General features: G+C 37.7%; 1 protein-coding gene across 1 annotated transcript in view; it reads left to right on the top strand.

The window, feature by feature from the left end:
- Positions 1-6,627, top strand: part of MRPS30 (mitochondrial ribosomal protein S30) — a gene marked incomplete at its 5' end in the record, with an annotated part of 8,068 nt that extends 1,441 nt beyond the window's left edge. Inside the window, 4 exon segments of the mRNA XM_006166937.3 lie at positions 581-726; positions 1,770-1,875; positions 3,186-3,362; positions 6,065-6,627. Coding sequence (XP_006166999.2) covers positions 581-726; positions 1,770-1,875; positions 3,186-3,362; positions 6,065-6,369 — 734 coding nt within the window.
- Between the last annotated feature and the right edge of the window lie 16,361 nt (positions 6,628-22,988).

Genomic DNA, 22,988 nt, shown 5'->3' with positions numbered 1-22,988 from the left:
CTAGTTGTATTCTCAACTGAGCTGTGTAGCCTGCATGTCACTTCCCTTTCTCAGTTGATAAGGAAGTGGTCTAGAGAAAAATATCATGGACTTTGCTTATAGTGGAGGCCAAGGAAAGCATACCCAACTTTGCTAAGACACAGTTTTCTCTGACAGAGATGATGACAATTGTATGTACCTTTGAGAGTTATTGTGATGATTAAATTAATTCATAAGACAGCTTTCATCCTGTGAAACTTTTTTATCCCCTGTGAGTGGTAATCCTTTTCATCTTACTTTTAATGTTCATTATTTTTAACTGAGAAACCTCTTTGCTTACAGTATTCAGCATAATGCTTAAACAAGTAGACAATACATGTTTGAGCATTGTACAATATGTAAGTTATAATAATTAAAGTTAACTTATCATGCGACCCAGACTAGCAGAATAATTTTGATATATATTTAGACACATTCTTAAATTGTCTATTGCTAAGTTTGCTCATAATAAATGAAATAACTAATAATAGCTAACTAATAATGGACAAGTAACCAATAATAACTAAATGATCAAATGAGAAAATTTTGACTCTTTTGATAGATTGTAAACGTCCAGTTCACTTTTACTGGTTGCGAGGTGAAGAAATTATTCCTGGAGGTCATCGAAAAGGTCATGTTGATGCTCTGCGATACCAAATAAATGATAAGCCACACAACCAGATTCGAATATCCAAGCAACTCTCAGAGGTAAGAATTTATTGCATATGTATCTATTAACTTCTGATATAGGAAAAGTCATAGCAGACTAGGTAGTGGGTTTGTGTTACAAAATATTTTAGGTGGTTCTCTTGCCTTTTCAGGTTGTCTTTGAAGACATCACATCTGAAACGTTTTTAGCTTTTAAATTTGCAATGGTATATGCTGCAAAGAACAACCAATCATTTTAAGAGAGGCTAAGGCATCGATTTGCAGGGCCATACTAATCTTATTATTTTCATAATCATAATCTGAATTGCTCACTAAGGTTTATGATTATAAACTACAGTACACTTCACTAGCTAGTCATACATCAAGGGATTGCTACAGTTAGGGGTTGGGTCATTTTATATATTTGTAGCTCTTTTAAAGAAAAACAAGAGTATTTTGAGTATGGTCTGTGTTTCCATGTCAAGGGTTGACCACTTTTTCGTAAATGCCTGGTGGTTAATATTTTGGCTGTGAGGGTCTAAGCCTAGTTGGAACTATTTAGCTATGTGCTGATAGTGTAAAAGCCATCCACAATATGTAAATTAGTGTGCCTGGCTGTTTCAACAAAACTGTCTGTAAAAAAAATAAATAAATAAAAGTAATAAGTGGCTGACTGGATTTAGCTCATCATTAGGTGGTAGTATATGAAATCATTTTATACAAACCTAATTTTAAGGTTTTTTGTTTGTTTGTTTCTTTTGAGAGTTTTTTTTTTGCTATAGGGCATGTGTGCTCATCAGAAAGACAGAGACAGAGAGACAAAAATTGAGAAATCACCCACCAGGGGGGATGGTCACAATGCAGTCCCTTCTCCTCCATTCTCCTCTCGGGATCCTGGACACGCACGCACACGAGCCTGGCTTGAGTTTAAGCCATGGGGTCTAGGACTCTAACTGCAGTTGACTACATGGGAGTCCAGAGACATAGCCACGACTCCCAACTGCTGGTTTCTCATTTTAAGTTTTTTTAAATCTAAAAAGAATGTGAGTAAAATACATACCAATGTTGCAGTGAATTGACTAAGTCTTTTCTTTTCCTTTAAGTTTGTGCCATTGGATTATTCTGTTCCTATAGAGATCCCTGTTATGAAATGTAAACCAGACAAACTTCCATTATTCAAACGGCAATACGAAAACAACATATTTATTGGTAAGCTTTTCTTCTGATGAATTGTGTTTAAATATATGTATTCAAAATGTCTTACATAAAATGTAAATTTTGTTCATTAAGTATAATGAAAATATTGATGACTCAAGTTGTTCAGATAGTTGTAATGTAACTCAAATCTTGGGTTATTGCCACATGCATGAAAATTGGAAATAATATACTTTCACCTTACCTTTTGAAATTTTACTTGCTTCTACCAAATCAGTATTTAACTTTAACAGTTATATTTGTATAATAGATTTTGTTGATTTACATATAGAAAAAGTAATTTTTTTTTTTTTTCCCAGAAGTAGAAATGTCTAAGACTGTACTTGAGATAGGAATTGGCTTTTCTGGCCGAAGTATCCCATTTGTGTCACACATGGTGATAACCATTAGGAATTCAAAAATTGAGAAGGCTTGACTTCTGCCCTCGTGCAGCTTATTCTTCTGCTATTTTTTCTTCTTTTATTAATTCCTAGCTTATTTGAGGAAGATTTTGAGAAAGCTTCATGCTAGTCTTTCAGACCTGATGTATCAGCCCCCTATTCATACACTGATCTTAGGGAATAACCTGTGGAGAACTTTTTATTGAAAGACAATCATTAAAAGCAAGAATGTCAGCATTCCATGAAATACTGTTCCTTATTTTCTTTACTTAGAAATGTAGTGGAAAAATAATGAAAAGATTAAAGTCATAACTATTTGTATTCTCTGGTAGATATGAAAAGGAGATTAACAAAAGTAAAGATGACTAAAGTGCAAGAAAGCTGAAGTAATAAAGAATTTTAACTAAGTTTCACATTTTTTAAACTTATTTTTGTCATAATAAGCTCTAAGAGAAGGAGTAGATTTAGCAATTCTAATATGTAAATTTATGTCAGTTTATTATTATTCACAGCAGGGAGCACATGCACACATGCCTGTGAGAGAAAATATTGGCCCTCCCCCTAGTGGGCTCTGATCACACTGCAGTACTTTTTCTCCAATTCTCCATCCAGTTAGAATCTTGGGCAAGGTGGCTAGCCTATGGTGAAGTGATGGAGTTAGGATTTAAACCTCTGTTAGCCATGTGGGATCTGTTTTTCTCTGCATAACACCTTATCACTATGCCATGGGTTGGCCTTCATGTGAAATGTAACTCTTATTATAATCAATAAAATAAATAAGTAAACTAATATTCTCTTGTATTTGAGTGCTTAGCACGTGATGTATAAAGAAGAAGGATGGGTTTGAAGCAAATGCTATAAAACATGTACTCCAGATGTTTTATGTGCGTATTTCATTGGAAACATTTTTATTTCACTCTCCAGGCTCGAAAACAGCAGACCCATGCTGTTATGGTCACACCCAGTTTCATCTGTTATCTGACAAATTAAAAAGAGAAAAGCTTTTGAAACAAAATTGTGCTGACCAGATAGAAGTTGTTTTTAGAGCTAATGCTATTGCCAGCCTTTTTGCTTGGACCGGAGCACAAGCTATGTATCAAGGTAAACCTGGTTTTATGACTGTTGTTCTTTGACATTTTAAGAATTTAGTAGTTCAAATTGTTTCCTTGGTTTAAAATGTGTGTTAAATCTTAACATTTTAAAAATGTTTATGCTGGCACAAAATACTTTAAGACAAAATACAGTTACCTTAAAGTCCATTATTAAATATTTTATGTCTAAAATATACAAGTGATGCTCGGTAGTTATTTTGATCTTTTTCTTTGAGCACTTCTTGTGTGAATAAACTGTTTTCTAATGGTTTTCATAAGTATTGTAAAGACTATAGCCTGCTGGGACCAGCAGTTAGCATAATGGCTATGTCACTTGACTCCCACGTAGTTGACTGCGGTTCGAGTCCTGGACCCAGTGGCTTAAACTCACGCCGGGCACGTGTGCGTGTGTGCCCAGGATCCTGAGAGGAGAATGGAGGAGAAGGAATTACGGCATGGCCATCCCCCCTGGGGGGCGATTTCTCACTTTCTGTCTCTCTATCTCTGTCTGTCTGGCAAGCGCACGTGCCCTACATGTGCCCTATAGCAAAAACCTCTCCAAAAAAAAAAAAAGGACTATAGCCAGCTAAATCCACTCCTTGTAGATGGTAATAACATTTGAAGGTATAAAGGAAATGAGTTGGTGGACAACATATTTAGATTAAATTATGACCATCCTATGTTATTTCTTTAAGGTTATTTACAGGATTTGGATTAGGAAATTGTTCATCACTTGGTATGTAGTGAATGCTTTTTGTATCCCAGGCACTGTTGGCTTTGGAAATACAGTGTTGAATGAGACACACAGATCCTGCTTCCCTGGAGTTTATGTTGTAGCTGAAAAGTAAAAGAAAATAGGCATGTTCTGTTTTTTTGCCAGTGATTATGCTAGACTATGGGATATAATGACTTATGGGGGATTTGGGTATATATGAAATGGGAGTTGGAATCTATTTAAATAGGTTCATTCAAATGAGGTATCTAAAATCAAGTGACTGTTGAACAGACAACTAAATGGTGAGGAGCTGTCCTTGCACAAATATGGGGGGAAAATGCTTCCAGCCAAAGAAATGGAAAATAAAAGTTTCTGAGGTAGAGGGGGGCTGCTGGCAGATAGTGTGGTGGTTAAAGGCACTGGACTCCCACATAGCCAACTGTGGTTCTAGTCCCTGACCTGGCGGCTTGCTTACTTTCTCTTTCTCTGTGGTCAAATTTAAAGAAATAAATAAATAAGGTTAAGTAAAATAATTCTTAAAACAAGTCTTTGAGGTGAGAACAGCTTAAAGTAGTGAAGGAATGACTTGAAGACTGATGAAGAAAGTCTGTGAAGAATGCTGGAGAAGGAGATGGAGGAAGCCAGAGGTTATATCATATAGGATGGGCTCTAAAAAGAGCCCGTCATGAACTGGTTTAGGTTTTATTCCACAATTGTCAGTAGTGTAGAATGATCTATATGCAATCCAATATAGATGTACAAATATCCAAGAATTGTAATGCAGCTTTTATTATTACTAGGCTCACCTTTTTCCTTTATATAATTGTATTTTATCATTACACTTATATTTTTTTGTTTGTTTTTTTGAGAGGTTTTCGCTATAGGGCACGTGTGCTCACCAGAAAGATAGAGAGAGACAGACAGAAAATGAGAAAACATGCCCCGGGGGGATGGCCATGCTGTAGTCCCTTCTCCATTCTCCTCTCAGGATCTTGGGCATGCACGCACATGCACCTAGCATGAGTTAAACCACCAGGTCCAGGCCTCGAACCATGGTTGACTATATGGGAGTCCAGTGACATAGCCATTATACCGACTGCTGGTCCCCTATACTTAACAATTTTTTTCTTAACATTTCTATAATAGAAATGAGTGGAGAAAGTAGGAATAGTAGAGTCAGAAAAAAGATGTAACTTTCTTAAAGATGTTAGAATGGCACTGTTTATTCATGAAAGACAAAGTACTTTATTTTACAGTTGAATTACTGTCATATTTTAACAGTATTATTTATTGGCTGTCTCCATTGAATGGAGATGATAAACTATGTGTGGAGAAACAATATTGCCACAATGGCCTTGGCATTTGGTTTTAAAAGAATTAAAGCTAGTCATAATTTGGGTAATAATCACAATATTAAGGTGTCCTGGAACCTTATGACATAAGACACACTGAGAAAAATGACAGCAACTTATAAAACCAATTTTGAAACATATAAAGACACTGAATTTATTGTAAGAAAATTCTTGAAATCCTTACATAGGTTTTTTTTTTCCCTGACATTTGAGAGGTAATTGGTGAAGTCAATAGTCAAAATGGTTATTGGGTTGGTAGTTGCTGCCAGAATGGGGCAATTTGAACATATTGTAAATCAGAGTTGATATACTTAGGAACAGAGGTAAGAGTGATCTGCATAGAGCTTGCAGAAGTTTGTACATGAAGCAAGTTAAAATTGAAAGCTGTCGAAGACCAAAGTTATTGACAAAAATGTATCGTGAGTTTGGAGATAACAGAAGGGTGAAAGTAAGTATTGGTGCAGAAGTGAAATAAAGGGTTAGAAAGGAGAGCAGGAGAAACTTTAAGACCTTCAGGAGTTTTTGGTAGATTGACTATCTAGGTTTTAACGGGCGTTTGATATGTATACTTACATCTCATATATTTACTTGCTCTATTTTGTCAAAATATTCTGTATAAACATCAGCATTACTTTTCTTTTATAGGGTTCTGGAGTGAAGCAGATGTTACTCGACCCTTTGTCTCACAAGGCGTGATCACAGATGGAAAATACTTTTCCTTTTTCTGCTACCAGTTAAATACTTTGGCACTGACAGCACAAGCTGATCAAAATAACCCTCGTAAAAATATATGTTGGGGAACACAAAGTAAACCTCTTTATGAAACAATAGAAGATAACGATGTGAAAGGTTTTAACGATGATGTTCTACTTCAGATAGTTCACTTTCTACTGAATAGACCGAAAGAAGACAAATCACAGCTGTTGGAAAATAAGGAAATAAACATTTGATTTGAGACTTTGGGAATATTTAAGTTTCACTAAAGGAACAGTAAAAAGAATTTTAATGATGACACTTGGCCACTGTCGGATTTTTAATGTACTGATTTTTTTTTAAGACAAATATTTCTAATGTTAACCTGTGATTAGACTTCTTATTCTGTTCAAATTTGTCATTGAAAGATTTAACTTTAGATATAGCATGCTAATATTAAAATAATTTTATTGATGCATGATTAACTGACAGGACTAATTAAGCTATCTTCAGTACCTCAGTGTTAATTGCATGTGATTTGGAAAGTATTATAAGGGCAATAACTAGATGCTTGAGAATATGTAGCTACTTTGTTGTATTTTCCCTTTTCATGTTTAATTTTGTTTGTTTGTTAATAACATGGTATAGAGTTCAGAGCTCTACACAGACTCATACTTGAGTTTGAGAAACTTGAGTTTCAAAACTTGAATGTAATTTTGTACATATACAAAACTGAAGCCCAGAGGAGTTAAGAAACTTTACCTTAGCAAATGATTTAGTGATAGGAACCAATGGAGAGTTGAAATGAATAAATATAATGAGTACACAGAGTCATATCAGGGAAAAGTAAATGCAAAGCAAGTTTGGCAATATTAATTTCAAACATTTTGAGGCCAAAAAAATGCAATGTTAGGTCATTTTACGTTGCAAATTTTAGTCAATAAATGAAATAACAGTGTAAAATTTAGTCTTAGGCTAGGGGAGCCAAAAATAAGGATAACTAGTAAAGTTGACTTAGTAAAATTTGGTACCTTACAAGTAGATCTTTAAAAAAAAAGTCACTGCACAGTTGCAAAGGAGCTAAATTAAATTTGAGAACAAAACGTAAATAACAAAATTAATTTTATTGATGCATGATTAACTGACAGGACTAATTAAGCTATCTTCAGTACCTCAGTGTTAATTGCATGTGATTTGGAAAGTATTATAAGGGCAATAACTAGATGCTTGAGAATATGTAGCTACTTTGTTGTATTTTCCCTTTTCATGTTTAATTTTGTTTGTTTGTTAATAACATGGTATAGAGTTCAGAGCTCTACACAGACTCATACTTGAGTTTGAGAAACTTGAGTTTCAAAACTTGAATGTAATTTTGTACATATACAAAACTGAAGCCCAGAGGAGTTAAGAAACTTTACCTTAGCAAATGATTTAGTGATAGGAACCAATGGAGAGTTGAAATGAATAAATATAATGAGTACACAGAGTCATATCAGGGAAAAGTAAATGCAAAGCAAGTTTGGCAATATTAATTTCAAACATTTTGAGGCCAAAAAAATGCAATGTTAGGTCATTTTACGTTGCAAATTTTAGTCAATAAATGAAATAACAGTGTAAAATTTAGTCTTAGGCTAGGGGAGCCAAAAATAAGGATAACTAGTAAAGTTGACTTAGTAAAATTTGGTACCTTACAAGTAGATCTTTAAAAAAAAAGTCACTGCACTGCAGATTTGCAAAGGAGCTAAATTAAATTTGAGAACTAAGCGTAAATAACAAAATTATATTTAAGAACTCCAAATACATTAGGTATCTATTGCTACATGACATTATCATAAATTTAGTGACTTAACACACATTTCTCATCTCAGTTTTTGTGGGTCAGGAATTCAGGCATGGCTTACCTGGTTCTCTGCTTCTGGCTGCAAATCATTGGTCAGGTTGAGAGTCCCTTCTGAAGGCTCAGGTGGGTAAGATGTGTTTCCAGTTTATGTAGTTGCTAGCAGGTTGAACTGAGGGTCTCGAAGCTTTATGTTGGGTGGAAGCATCTTCTAGTTTCTTGCCCATGAGCCTCTCTATTAGGAGGGCTTACAACATGGTAGCTTGACAGAGACAGCTTAGGGAGAAAGTCCCTAAGACAACTATAAAGCTTTTTTAAACAGTTGTCCATTTTTATCTTGGCCTTGCCTCATGAGAGGTTGATGTTTATAAATATATTTCAAATTAGCATTATAGGTTTGCCCATTAACTCTCTCCACCCACACACAGACTATTTCTTTGTCCTTACTGAAAAACGCCAAGGCATCACTGCTCTGTGACCTGGCCAACTGCATCTTTTCCTCTGTAGGCTTGAACCCAAGGTGGGAATTTGAACATTCCCAGGCACATGTTAACTTGCTCAGGTTGCTCTCCAGAATACAGAAAAATCAAACATCTTGCTAATAGGCACATAGAAACTAGCCTGGGCTTGAGTCAGCACTTAAACCCCATGTGGACTTCATACCAGTGTAGGCATGCCATGAAGAACATCCCCATTCTCACTGTTGACCATCGCACTCAGTACATTCCTCTAATAAAGGTTTTGGGTTTATTGTCCCAGTGCTTATTGCTTCTATCTTTGGAATCCCAACCAGCCCCATCTTGGCTGGTTTGGGGCAGTCCCTGGAGGGAACTCATCTCTCATACTTGGGGCACTTAGAACCACAGATTTGGCTAGTTGGGACAACCATATTTCAAAAAATAGATGTCCAACATACATCATGACATAATTGCAGATCAGCAGCCAGTTTAACTTTATCTCATGTCTCCAGTATTCAGTTTAGTTATGATGGAAAAATCTCTTTAATGTTGTTAAGAATAAATCATTATTGTATCTGAAAGACCAGTTTTAAATGGCAAAATTGAACAGAGACAGCAACTTATAAAACCAAGCTACCTGTAATATATGATAAGCAAAGTCCTTTATAAGAAATTGTAAATTTAATATTCATATCAGCTGCATATTAGTTTGAAAATAGTTCCAGCTGGATTCATGTTGAATGAGATCCAGAAACTTTCTTCATCATTCAAATAGATGCACAGGAAGCTGGGAAGGACAAGGAAAACATATGGGGAGAATATTTCTTAATGCCAGGTATTACATTAACATTGAAGCAGCTGACATTCAGCATTCCTGTTCATTTGGAACTCGATGAGAACATTCAGTTATTTATCATGGACTACCAAAGGGGGCGTATGCATAGTTATTTATAACAACCATTTGTAGAAATATCCAGTGAGACTTATGAGCTATTTGTATAGCTCAAATAATATCCTAATGAATTTTGTTCACTTCAGGAGAGAAATGAATAATTAGAAAATTAGATTTTCGAACTGGCAGATGGTATGGTGGTTAGGGTGCTGGACTCCCACATGGTTGATACAGTTTGAGTGCCGGATGAGATGGCTTGGTTTCTCACTGCCTCTCTGTCTCTCTCTGGCCAAATTAAACAATAATAAAAAATAAAGCTGACCAGTGAATTATTTATAAAAGAAAGCAATCAGATTTTCATAAGCTTTTGCTTTTTAGTTTTTAAAAAAATCTTTAACATATAAGGCTTTTATTGATGCTATGAAATACATGATCATTATAAAATATCTGAAAAACAGATTAGTGGAGAATATCATCTCATACTGTTAATATTCTGATACATCTTGTATCTATGCATTTTTATTGATATTTTACGTCTGTTTGTTTTGCTAGACAGCTTGTGTGCTTACCAAAGAGACAGAAGAAAAAGCACCCCTTTGTGAGAAATGGTTTCACTGCAATTGCTTCTCTGTCTTACCCTCCTTTTCAGATGTGGGCATACTCAACACGTCCCTGGTGTGTTTCTCAAGCTGCTAATTCTGGAACTGGAACTATATAATTAGCATGTGCGATCTGACTTTTTTAAAAATTATTTTTATTTAACTTGATTTATTAGTATTACTTTGTTTTTTGATTTGACCAGAGAAAGACAGAGACAGAGAGAGAGAAAGAGAGAAAACAAGCCACCAGATCTGAGACTCAAACCATGGTCAGCCATGTGGGAATCCAACACTCTTAACCACCACACCACCTGCTGGCCCCATGACCTGGCTTTCTTAACCACCAGGCCATGGAGGCAAGCCAAGAGTTTTATGTTTTTGAGATCATACTATAGGTACAGAGTTTTTACATCTGTATTTCATAATAACTTTTTCTAGTTATTATACATCTCTATTTTGTAAGTGGTCTTTTGGGGGTATTTTTATTTTAATTTGGACATAATTGTGCATATTTATGTGCTATATGGTGATTTTTTTTAAAAAAATTACTGTATTTAAATTTATTTATTCATTTATTTATTTTAATTTGACCAAAGAGGGACAGAGAGAGAGAAAATGAGAAAGCAAGCCACTAGTTCTGGAACTTGAACCGTGGTTGGCCATGTGGGAGTTCACCATCCTTAACCACAACATCACCTGCTGGTCCCAATGTTTAAATACATGTATACATTTTATAATATTCAAATCAGCATATTTAGCAAATCTATTACCTTAAAACTTATCTTACCCTCAGCAGTAAGAACATTCAAAATCCCCTCTCTAGCTATTTTGAAATATACAATACAGAGCATGGTGGCATGGTTATTAAGGTGGCTAAATTCCACATAGTTGGTTGTGTAGTTTGAGCCCCAGACCCGTTGGCTTGAGAATCATTCCAGTATGTGTGTGCATATCCAAAATCCCAAGAGGAGAAAGAATGGCAACATGACTATTCCCCTCCCCCAATGTGGGGGGGAGTCATTTATTACTTTCTCTCTCTGTCTCCTGGGAAGCATAGGGACTTTCTAACAAAAACTTAAAAAAAGAAAAAAATACATTATTTTTAACTATAGTCACCCTACTGTGTAATAGAACATCAGAATATTCTTTTTAACTGTAACTTTGGAGGTATTTTGTAGACAATTGAATTCTAAAATTATTACAGTATTATATACAAAAAAGAAACACATAAACAAGAAATTTTTATAAGTTCACACTCATTTACTGGGAAAAAAGGAACATAATTTTTTCAGTTATAAAACACTCAAGTATAATTACATAAGATTAGCTACTGTGGGTGTAAATATACTTGATGTTGGAATAGTTCACAGTACACAGATGATTAAGTCCCGACTTTCAATATATTTGCAAGATTTTCATGTCTTACCACCTGGGCTTGATTCATAATTAGAAAAATAAAGATCTGTGTATTTGGAAAGTCCTATAAGAATTGAAAATATATGATTAACTTTACCAAAAGTTAATCTAAAAGATATTTTGGTAGCCTTTTGAGCAGAGAGTTTAAATGCTATGTGAAAGAACAATGCTATTAAAGTTCTCTCAGTTGAATTCTCATGTTAGCTGGAAATATAAACAAGTTCTAATCAGATTGATAGTTGTATCCCAAACTCTAAATTGAACTCTTAATAGCTAAGTTATTGTGGACCAGTCAAGTTTTCTTGAACTCCATTTCTTCACCAAATATGTTGAGGAGATTAGATAAGATCTTCACAATTGCTCCTGACATATCACTCCTAAACATCTCACTGTAGATGTAATTGCTATTAACCTTGTTTTGTTTTTCAAATTTATGTTTCCAAATGACAAAATGTTATATGTTTTAGGAAATTGAGTTGTGTGTGGCTTAGCTTGTCCTTTCACAGAATTTCTTCAGTTGTAATACTTCTCTCTCATGCTTTTTTTGCCTCACTGCAATATCCCCTGGTGAGGCTAGACTCATAAACATAAAACAAATGTAAATGTAATGGTATTAAGTGCAAATCACTATTCAGTACTGAAATATCCCTCTAAACACTTACAACAAGTGCTTAGTCCCCTCTGTGTTTGGAAGATGATTTATTAACTTGCAAGGCTGACACTTTCCTTGTTAGAATTGATTATTAGATTTTTATTTAGAGTTGAAAAAAATTTTGGTTGTTATTTCTGACACTTTCCTTGTTAGAATTGATTATTAGAATTTATTTAGAGTTTAAAAAAAATTTTGGTTGTTATTTTGTTTTAATGTTTGCTATAGGACATGTGTGCTCCCCGGAGAATTGACAGTGAGAGAGACAGAGAGAAAGTGCTACAACACTGCTCAGGGGGCATGGCCATGTCTCAATTCCTTCTCTTCCACTTTCTTCTTGGGATTCGGGCACACCCATATGCACAAGTGCCAGCATGTTTCCAAGCCACCGGGTTCAGGACTCAAACCATGCAGTCAGCTATGTGGGGTCTAGCCACCTTAACCACCATGCCATCAACTGGCCCTAAAGTCTATCTTCTGGTAGGTCTCATTCATTACAGCTGTTTCTCTTAGGGTTATTTGGGGGATCTTTTCCATTTCTGTTCATGAATGAAGGTCAGGTATAATTTTTAGCATCTTCCTCTTTTCTTGTGTTGTTTACCTCCCACCAAAGAATTTATGTCAGCCCAGCTGTGGTGGCAGAGGTGAAAGGATGCCATTGTGTGATACTGGAGCCATATGAGAGGACTGGGTTTGGATCGTGTCGAATTGAACATGCCAGACTTGTCTGTAATCCTGGCTGGCTGGAGAGCTGGGGAGGGTTTGAAGCCGCTCAGTGTGTGATAATGCCCTATGGCAGTCTTACTAATAAAGATAAGGAAAAGAACTCCGACCTAGGGGACAGGTTATCTGAGTTGTGAAAGTTTCCACCACTAACGAATTGTGTAATGCCCTGTTTTTGGCTCTTTCACTATTTCCGTGACCCTTGAGGTAATTTTTAGCCCTCAAATGCCATGGCTTTTAGCTGAAGTTTGCCGAAAGCTACAGTAGAGTATCTCCTCCTGTGCCTCTTTCACTTCCTCTTACCTGGTCTCATTCCCAGAATCCCCCCACAGCTTTGCCGCTCCGTCTGCAGCCTCCGCCTCAGCCAGAGGCACCTTCCTTTCTGGTTTATGTCCCCTTCTCTACTTCAGACTTATATAATTGGAAACTCCAGAACCCCCTTTTTTCTGAGAAGCCCCAGACCCTTATTAGCCTTCTGGAAACTATCATGGTCAGCCACCAGCTGACCTGGGATGATTACCAACAGCTCCTCCAGGTTTTGTTCACCATGGAGGAAAGATAAAAGGTCATTCAAGAGGCATGGAAAGGGGTCCTTAGCCCAAATGGCCTCCCTGCGGAAGATCAGGTCCTCATTGAGGCTGTTTTTCCTACGGTCCGGCCCAACTGGGACCCAAATATTGAAGAAGGGAAGGCTAATTTGACCAAGTACTGCCATACCCTCATGGGAGTCTTGTACCATGCATCCAAAAAGCCTATTAATATGTCTAAGGTTTCAGAGGTAATGCAGGGGCCCAAAGAGTCTCCTATCGCCTTTCTAGAGAGGCTGATGGAGGCCTACAGGACTTGGACTTCCATTGACCCCGAGTCTCCTGAGAACAAGTGGGCCATTAATATCGCTTTTGCTAGCCAATCAGCAGCTGACATCCATAAGAAATTGCAAAATCTGGAGGGGTTTGAAGGGAAAAATCTCTGAACTGGTTGAAGTTGCTATGCGTGGTTTTAACAACTGCAATTCCAATGAAGACAAGCATGTCAAACGCCTAGCAAAGGTGATGGTTATTGCCATGGATGGTGGGGTAAACCCCAACAGAGGGCCTCAACCCAGTCCTGACAGGTGCCCTTACCTATCCCGGGCACAGGGTCCCAATCATCCAACTTGGCCACCTTAGAATAAAATGTGCTTACTGTAAAATACATGGCCATTGGAAACACAAGTGTCCTGAAAAGTCCCAAGGCAAAAATCCACCTTCCCAACTGGCCGTGTCAAGAGGAACTAATGCCCCCCCTCAACTGTTAGAGCTAGATTCAAATCGAAGGGGTCAGGAGCCCTCCTCCCCCAAGTCTCTGGTAAAAGTTAATATAGGGGGAGAGCCAAAACTTTTACTCCTGGACACAGGGGCCTCTCATTCAATTCTGCACAAAGATCCCAATCCCTACTGTCCGGGTTTCACCCCTGTTCAGGGAGCAACTGGCGCCCAGAACTGTTAATGGACCACCCGTCGAACTGTAGATTTGGGCCAACAAACTGTCCAACATTCCTTTTTAGTCATGCCTGACTGCCCCTACGATGGTCTTCTGGGGGGTCGGGGGGAGGAGTACATTGGGATTGGACACCAGACAATGAGAAGAGAGTTTATCACATCCTTCATATTAAAGTACCCCTAGAGTATGAGGGATTGCTGGATGTTCAGTGCCACCCCTCTACGGACAGGCCAAACATCTGATCTTGGCTCTTCCAAGAATTCCCACAGGTCTGGGCACAACCCGGGAAATATGGCCTGGCCTTTCATTAGGCCCCTGTCCTCATTCTGCTCCTGCCAGGGGTCATCTCCTTTAATGTCTGACAGTATCCAGTCTTGGGAGAAGCTCAGAAGGAAATACAAGTTCACCTGGAAATGCTCCTTCGGGAGGGAATTCTGAGGGAAATGGTCTCCTCTTGGAACACCTCCTTGCTGCCTGTTTGGAAATCAATGGGAGATTAGAGAGTGGTGCAGGATCTCCGAGGGGTTAATGAGCACACTAAAATGTTACACCCTACAGAACCTAACCCCTATATGTGCTGAGCTTAATTACATCGGATCTTACCTTTTATACTATCCTAGACCAGAAAGACGCCTTTTTCACGACTTCTTTGGCACCTCAATTGCAGGATGTCTTTGCTTTTTCATGGGCAATGCCTCCCCCCCCACCCCACCTTCCTGGAAAAGTGCCCTTGAAACAATACACTTGGTGCCGCTTCCCTCAAGGTTTTAAAAATTCTCCGACTCTTTTTACAGAGGCCCTAGCTAGGAATCTACAAACCCTAGCTCTCGGAAAACATTCTTGGACTCTTAGCCAATATGTTAATGATCTCTTACTAGTGGCACCATCTCTGACTGCTTGTTACGAGGGCACTCATCAGCTGCTTGCCCTTCTGCAAGACTCAGAATACCGAGCCTCCTTGTCTAAAGCCCAGCTTTGCCAAACACGGGTCCTGTTTCTGGAATATTACCTCCAACAAGGACAATGACGTTTGGGCCCGGAGGGCATTCAGGCCATCCTCCACCTCAGACCACCTGGACACAAAAAGAACTACATGAGTTTCTGAGAGCAGTTGGGTACTGCTGACTTTAGATACCTAATTTTGCTGAGCTAGCCAGACCCCTATATGAGGCAACCAGGGGACCCCCCTCAGAATTTCCAATGGACAACCTTGACCTAGGAGGCATGAGAAGGCCTTTGTCAGGCCCTGGGGTCACACCCTCTGCTGGCCCTCCTAGACTCCCAAAAGTCATTCCTCCTATATATCTCAGAACGAAGGGGAACTGCAACTGGTGTGCTGATTCAACTTTGGGGTCCTGGGAGAGACCCATAGCCTTCTTATCTAAGGGCTTAGATTTCCTAGCAGCCAGATGGCCTTGCTGCCTACGATTGCTAGCAGCCGCCTTGGCATTGCTAAAGGATGCCGACAAGCTTACTTTGGGGCAAAATGTTACTATTCTGACTACTCATGATTTACTGAGCCTGGCCCAACACCCACCCCTGGGATGGATCTCATGCCAATGACTTTCTCAGATCCAGTCATCCCTTTTGGACGACCTGCGGGTTCGAATTGCCCCCTTACAGAAGCCAGGATCAGCTGAGCCCTTTTCTCTCTTGCTGCTGCCACTCCCATGTCTGTCAACAAGACCTCCTACACACTCAGGAGCCCATCTGTAGGAATCTTCAGGATTCCCCACTGACATCAGCAGACCTTACTCTTTTCTCTGATGGTAGCAGCTTTGTGTAGGATGGCAAGCATTTTGTGGGTGCAGCAGTTACCACTGAGTCCACCATCCTGTGACAAACAGCCCTACCACTGGGCACCTCCACCCAGAAAGATGAACTTAGAGCCTTAACTCAGGCCTTGTGCCTGGCACAGGGCAAAATTGCTAACATCAACACAGACGGCAAGTATGCCTTTGCCACTCTCCATGCCCATGGACAAATCTACCAGGAACGTGGGTATCACACAGCAGTCGGAAAACCCATCAAACATCAAAGAGAGATTGAAGATCTCTTGGCAACTTTATGAGATCCTACAGCGATTGCTGTTATGCATGTCCCAGGACATCAAAGGGAGCTCTCCAATCCTGAAGCCACATGGAATCACCTCGCTGATGCGGCAGCCAGAGAAGCAGCACTCATGGAGTCCCAGGTCCTGACTGCACAGCCACTCCTCGAGTTACAACTGGCATACTCTTCCACTGACTTGCAATGGAATGCTCAAAAACGAGGTACCTGGATGGAAGACTCTCCCTGGTTTAAAGACTCATCTAACTGTATCTTTCTTCCCCAGACATTGACATGACCCCTAATTCAAAATCTACATCATCTGACCCATTTGGGTAAAACCAAGTTAAAGCTTCTTCTCAGACAGTCCTTCTGCGTTTGCAGCAGTACGGCTCTTATCCATGAGGCTGTACATGCCTGTGATTCTTGTCAGTATGTTAACACCAGTACAGAGAAAATGGAAGAACAGTTGTCAAAATAGACTCAACAGTATCTAGTACAAATGAGGATGAACATGCTTGTGATACAGGAATTTCACTGCTAGGTCACTACCTTAACTGTGCTCTTCCTCTGGTGCACAAGAAGAGATATAAGAGGATATCCATTGTGGCACTGTATAATGGGAGCAGAAGGAAAATCTTCTAAATGTCTATCAATTATGAGAGGGAATAGATATGCAAGTTGTAATGTGCTTATATAAAAATATGAACTAGTGTTTAAATGCATAAACTTTATAAATGTATTAACATATTTCAATCTTGAAAACAAAGTGGTAGATATAGGCAAGTTGTCAAAATATTCCCATTTATATATGTTAAAAAAAATCCAAAGAATACTATATATTTGTAACAATATATATAATACACGTATGACAATCATATATGACATGTATGATTATATAACATATATATCGAATAAAAATATGACCTGAAAATTTAAAACCTAAAAATATGAACTGAAAGCACTCTATGTTTCAGGATACTTCAGGTATGATGATTCAAGAAATGGAATACCATTGGGATGGGGTGGTGGTTATGTTTGGTGATTGTGTTTTATTATTTTAGTTATATTTACAACATTTTATTAAAAAAGAATCAGAAGTAAACATAGTAAAAATAATATTTTATAAGACTGAATGATGGTCATATTGATTTTCATTAATTATTTTCTAACTTTTTAGGAACACTTGAAATATATATACATAATAAAACTGATGTATGTTTATATAAATATAAGCAAACAACATGACACATGGCAAAAACTCTGTGTGATGTGTGCGTGCAAGTTCGCACATATGAAATACAAAGCTATGCAGGGTGCAGAGTGAGCCTAGGAATAAGAAGCTGGACTGAATGTGTAAACTTAATTGAGAATCCACATTCCCACATGATGATCTAGTACAGTTTTCTGGGTTTATTGATACAGTAATTGAATCCAGAATAGTCCAATGACTTGGCCAAAGTTACATGCATTCTAGAGGGAAGCATAGGTCTAGAATCCAAGTGTTTTTCCCACATTGCCATGAATGGGTCCTTAGAGTACAGCTCAGGACTCACAGTTTGTTTCATAAGGTGAACAACTTTATGAGCTTTAATTTACAGAATCTTTTAAAATATATATTCTATTAATATCATCTATAGGAAAAGGTAGTTCAGTGCGTTATTAATATTAGGATATAGGGACAAACAGATGGTGTGATGATTACGTCACTGGACTTCCACATAGCCAGCCATGGTTTGAGTCCCTGACCTGGCGGTTTGAAACACGACAGGCACATGTGTATGCATGTCCAAAATCCCAAGTGGAAATTAGAGGAGAAGGAATTGCAGCATGGCCATCCCCCTGGGGGGCGGTGATTTTTTGCTTTCTGTCTGTTTCTCTCCTTGGCAAGCACATGTGCCCTATCGCAAAAAAACTTTTCTTATACACACACACAAATATTAAGACGTATATAAATATATATAAACATATATACACATATTAGGATTTGTGTGTACACACACACACACACACACACACACACACACACACATTAGAATGTAATAAGTAATACATAGGTGATATCAGTTATTTCCATATGGGAACTTTCCAGTTAGCATCAAGTTTGAGACTCAAGTGGAAATGAGCTTTCAGCAATTTTTTGCAATATATTATCAATGACTTATTGATCCACTTCTGTATGCTAAGTCAGCCTCAAAGTAATGTGATGGAGTCTCCAAAATATTCATGGAAAATGCCTATTATGAAAAAACTCTACATAGATTTTAAAAATTTTTGCATAAAAATAAACATACTTTAATTCCATTTTTCTATGAACTTTTTGAAGCACTCTCTTCAATAGGAGTGTGTTGCTGTTAAACCGAAAGACAAATTATCCAAAAGTTCAGCTGGTGTCTGTGTAACTATCTGATCTTTTGGAATTAAAGATCAATCTATTATTTTTTCCAACTATAGTTAGTAAAAATGAAAGTGATCTGTGAGTTTAACAGAATTCAGATCTTCTCTTGACAACCTAGATAAATGGATCTGTGACTAGCAAAATGGAACATTTTTAGTGCTGTCAGATATTTTGTAAAACCACATAGATTTTGTGGAGAAATGACTATATTTTTAGTAAGGGAATTATTTCCTCTGGGAAAAAGTACTGAACATGGAAGCAATAAAACAAGTGACAAAGGATAGAGGTCATTTATTGTACCCATTGTATTTGTCCTATGTTTATATTCACTAAGCATTCCTTGGGGATAGAGTAAGAGCTGCATATTAGAAACTAGATTCTTGCTATTCTGAAAATTCCACCTGTCTCAGTTACTTACAATATCTCATTTATCATCTGAAAAATAGATTTTAATGCTAAGTAATCTGCAAATACAGGGTAAGATATTATTAATTAATGCTAATTAAATATAGTCATTTATAAGTTGTCCAGATGAATATTTGACCATTTGAAAATGTCCAATGTCTGCAATGGAGGGGCATTGGCCTTGAGGGAAAATAAGAAAACATTAAGTTGGGGCTGACTTGAGTGGATAATTGGAATCAATATTGACTTCAAACATGGAGCAGTAGAATAGTCTAAATGATGACTTAGAGTTTGCAAAGGTCTATTTTAGGGGTGATTTGCATCTGCTCTGTAGTATCTGAATTTTCAGCTGGTAAGACTCAAATGCAGGAATGACTCAAAACTTAGGGGCTGGGACCATCGGGAGCCATCTTCACTCTCATGTCAGGCAATCGTTCCTGGTCATTGACTGTGATATCAGCTGGGACTCATTGTCCAGAGAACCTTCTCATGGTCTCTCCATGTGGCCTGGGCTTCCTCACAGCATGGTGGTATTAGGGTAGTTGGATTTTTTTATATGGTGTCTCAGATGTCCAAAAGTAAGTTGCTAAAAAGAACTAATGGAGACTGCATGGCCTTTTCTGAATTATCCTCAGAAGTTTCATAGCATCAATTCCACTGTAATCAATTGGTTAAAGCCATTATAAATCTGCCAAGATTCAAGAGAAGGGATCATAGACCTCCAATTCTTCTGTGTTCCACATATAACTAATTAGTAGAGACGTGTATGGTCATTTCAGGCTCATTTCATCCCCCTCCCACACATCAGCCCCCATCTTCCATCTAGTTCTTTGTATGTGAAAACAATTTCACAAGTGTTTTTGTTTGTTGTTTGTTGTTGTATTTGCTATAGAGCATGTATGCTGAGAGATAGAGAAAGGCAGAGAGAGAGGGAATGTGAGAAATCTCTTCCCAGGGGGGTTGCCCATACCAAACTCTCTCCTGCTTCATTATCCTTTCAGGACTTTGGGCACACACTCGTGCACATACACCTGGCATACTTTCCAAGCCACTGGGTCTAGGACTTGAATCACTTAGTTGGCCATGTGGGAGCCAGCTGCCTTCACCACTATGCCACCAGCTGGCCCCAATTTCACAATTTTTTTTTTTCGTTTTTTTGAGAGGTTTTTGCTATAGGGTGCGTGAGCTCGCCAGAAAGACAGAGTAGACAGAGAGACAGAAAGGGAGGCAGCCCCGAGGAACCGCCCCCCCGCCCCAGGAGGGATGGCCATGCCGAAATCCCTTCTCTTCCATTCTCCTCTGGGGATCTTAGGCACAGACGCACATGTCCGCCTGGTGTGAGTTTAAGTCACTGAGTCCAGGACTCCTACTGCAGTTGACCACATAGGAGTCCAGGAACATAGCTGTTAGGCCAACTGCTGGTCCCCACACATTTTAACAGTTGGAACAATGCAAATAAGTGGCTATAATAGTGCATTAGTGGGTGTAATAAACCAAAAAATGGACCCCCAAACAATACACAAGTCCCAACTCTGAAACCTGGGAGTACTATCTTATTTAGGAAAAGGAGCCTTATAGAAGCCTTGATTTATCTCAGTGAAACTGAATTTGGACTTTTGGTCTTCAGAATTGTGAGATAATAAAATTCTGTTATTTTTAAGACACAGAGTTTATAGCAATTAGTTACACCAGCTCGGGATACTAGTATAATAGGAAATGACCTATAAAGATAGGAATAGAGTCTGGCTGCTTTTAATTTTTTGATGACCACATATTCTTTGCAACTGTGTTTGGAAATATTTATTTTACTGTATCTCTATCTAAACGTTGTTCTCTCTTTTGCTCTTCCCTTCCCTTCATTTCCCGCCTTCTCTCTTTTCTTTTTCTCTCTTTCCTACTCTTTTTCTTTCTTCTCCCATTTTATAATCCATATACACAGACACACACATATGCATGTACACATAGAAATAAAAATGTAGCCATCTTTGTGCAATGAAACAAAATGCCTTATTGATTCACCTAAATAACACAAATATTTGTTGATATTATAATGAGCTCCAGAGTCCTGCCTCGAGGACTTGAGGATGGGAACAAATGAAAGCTATGGCAAAATAGCCACTTGATTGTATTTATGGTATGCCTGCCATGTCATCTACTTTTGACTTTTGATATTCATCATTATTGAAAGCAAACCCTGACAGATAACAAAGGGCAGTAAGTGACAAAAGGAAAGAAATGCTAATGTATTAGAAACAACCTTAACTGGAAGGGTGTTTGGAAAAAGGTCCAACATCACAATTGTGTTGATGATACCAATAGCTAGTCTATTCAAAATGTGTTAAGTTTCTAAAAAGACATAATTTAGATTGTTATCCATGAATCAAGAGGTAGAAATTGTAGTGTTTCTGTTCATTTCCGTAGCAATAGCATTGAATGAGATAGTTGCACAATCACTAAACACTTCCAGAAAAGTTCAGCAACAAAGTTATGTGGATTATCAGAACAGATGTTGGCTTCTGCAGTATAAATTAATGATGACAACAGTTGGGATCTCTTAAGATTCTGCATGGTCACTCAATCTTTTGTCCATTGAGTTGTTTAGTCCACAGCAATGTTAATGACTGGTTTAATTTCTGACAAGCTTAACTGAGTGTTGAATCAAGGATTGCATACACACTTGGCTTCAAGGAAAAGAAGAAATAAATATCTTAATATTTGATTACTTGATCAATCAAAATAACGCAAGATTTTAGGTTCCAAAATAACACGTTGCATCTCTTTGTGACTCCAGAATGAGTTTTGGAGTGAACATTTTCTAGCTTTCCAGCACCGGGGAAATGTGGACAGTGATTAAAATCTGATGTCAAATAAGAAAAAAGTCACCAGATTCTTTCTTTTGTGTCTCTTGAATCACTAATAAGTCTTTCTACTAGGAATCTTGCTATTTCTAATCTGAAGGTAATGCACCATAATATTTTTCTCTATGTAATTTCCACATCTTTTGAAATAGTCCCTTTATAAGACTACCCTTACATTTTCCAATTCAAATGTGGATCTGTTTTCTGCTTGACCCTTATCAATTGATGCTTAGAATGAGCATAAGAACAAAAAGGTGGCCTTTTTGTTATTTTTATGCATTTATATTAAGCTTAGCTATAGCATGTAGTTTCTATTTATGTTATGTTTCTATTTATGTGTGCCCCCCAAATGATACAATCACTATACAACATTTTAAAATTAGTAAATCAACATCAATATGACACATGCAGTCATACTATATGGTATGGGTATCACATAGTCCATGAATCCCATCAGTTTTCACTGATTATCCCAACAATGTCTTTTTCTATTCTGGTTCAAGATCTAATTCAGACACACGTGTTATTGTTATTTGTTAGTGGTCTCTTTTGATTTGAAACAGTTTCTCAGTCTTTCCCTGTTGCTCATTCCCTTTACAATCTTAAAGACATAAACCTTCCACTCTCAACTCAAGTCCGTTTACTCTTTTTTCATAAGCACACTTTTCCATATTAGTACATATTCCTGCAATTTTTTTTGCAAGAATACAAACAACAATAACAAAAAGCTTGTTCTCATTGTACACTGACAGGACATTCATAATTTTAGCTGGCTTCCACCACCAATCGGCAGGTCAATATGATATTTGCTGTTTGTCCCATATAAATTCATTGTTTTCTCTCTGATTTTGATTCATATTTGGGGGCCAGTAATTCTAATACTATCCTACTATGCTGTCCTTATCAAACCTTTACCCACAGGTTTTAAGATCTATTGATAGTTTTAATATTTATCAATTACTACTGTAACAGTGCCACACACTAATGATTCATATGCATCATTCCTTCTTTATTTCTTAGAAATGAGAAATAGAGGTCCTGTCTACCTAATTATTTATTTGTTTATCTTGGTAAGGAATAAAAGGTTCCCATTTATTCAACAGGTTAATT

This window comes from Tupaia chinensis, unplaced genomic scaffold (genome assembly GCF_000334495.1).
Source record: "Tupaia chinensis unplaced genomic scaffold, TupChi_1.0 Scaffold144378_1, whole genome shotgun sequence".
NCBI classification, from domain to species: Eukaryota; Metazoa; Chordata; class Mammalia; order Scandentia; family Tupaiidae; genus Tupaia; species Tupaia belangeri.
Note: the sequence above shows the minus strand (reverse complement) of the source record. Positions and strands in the feature narration are given on the sequence as shown.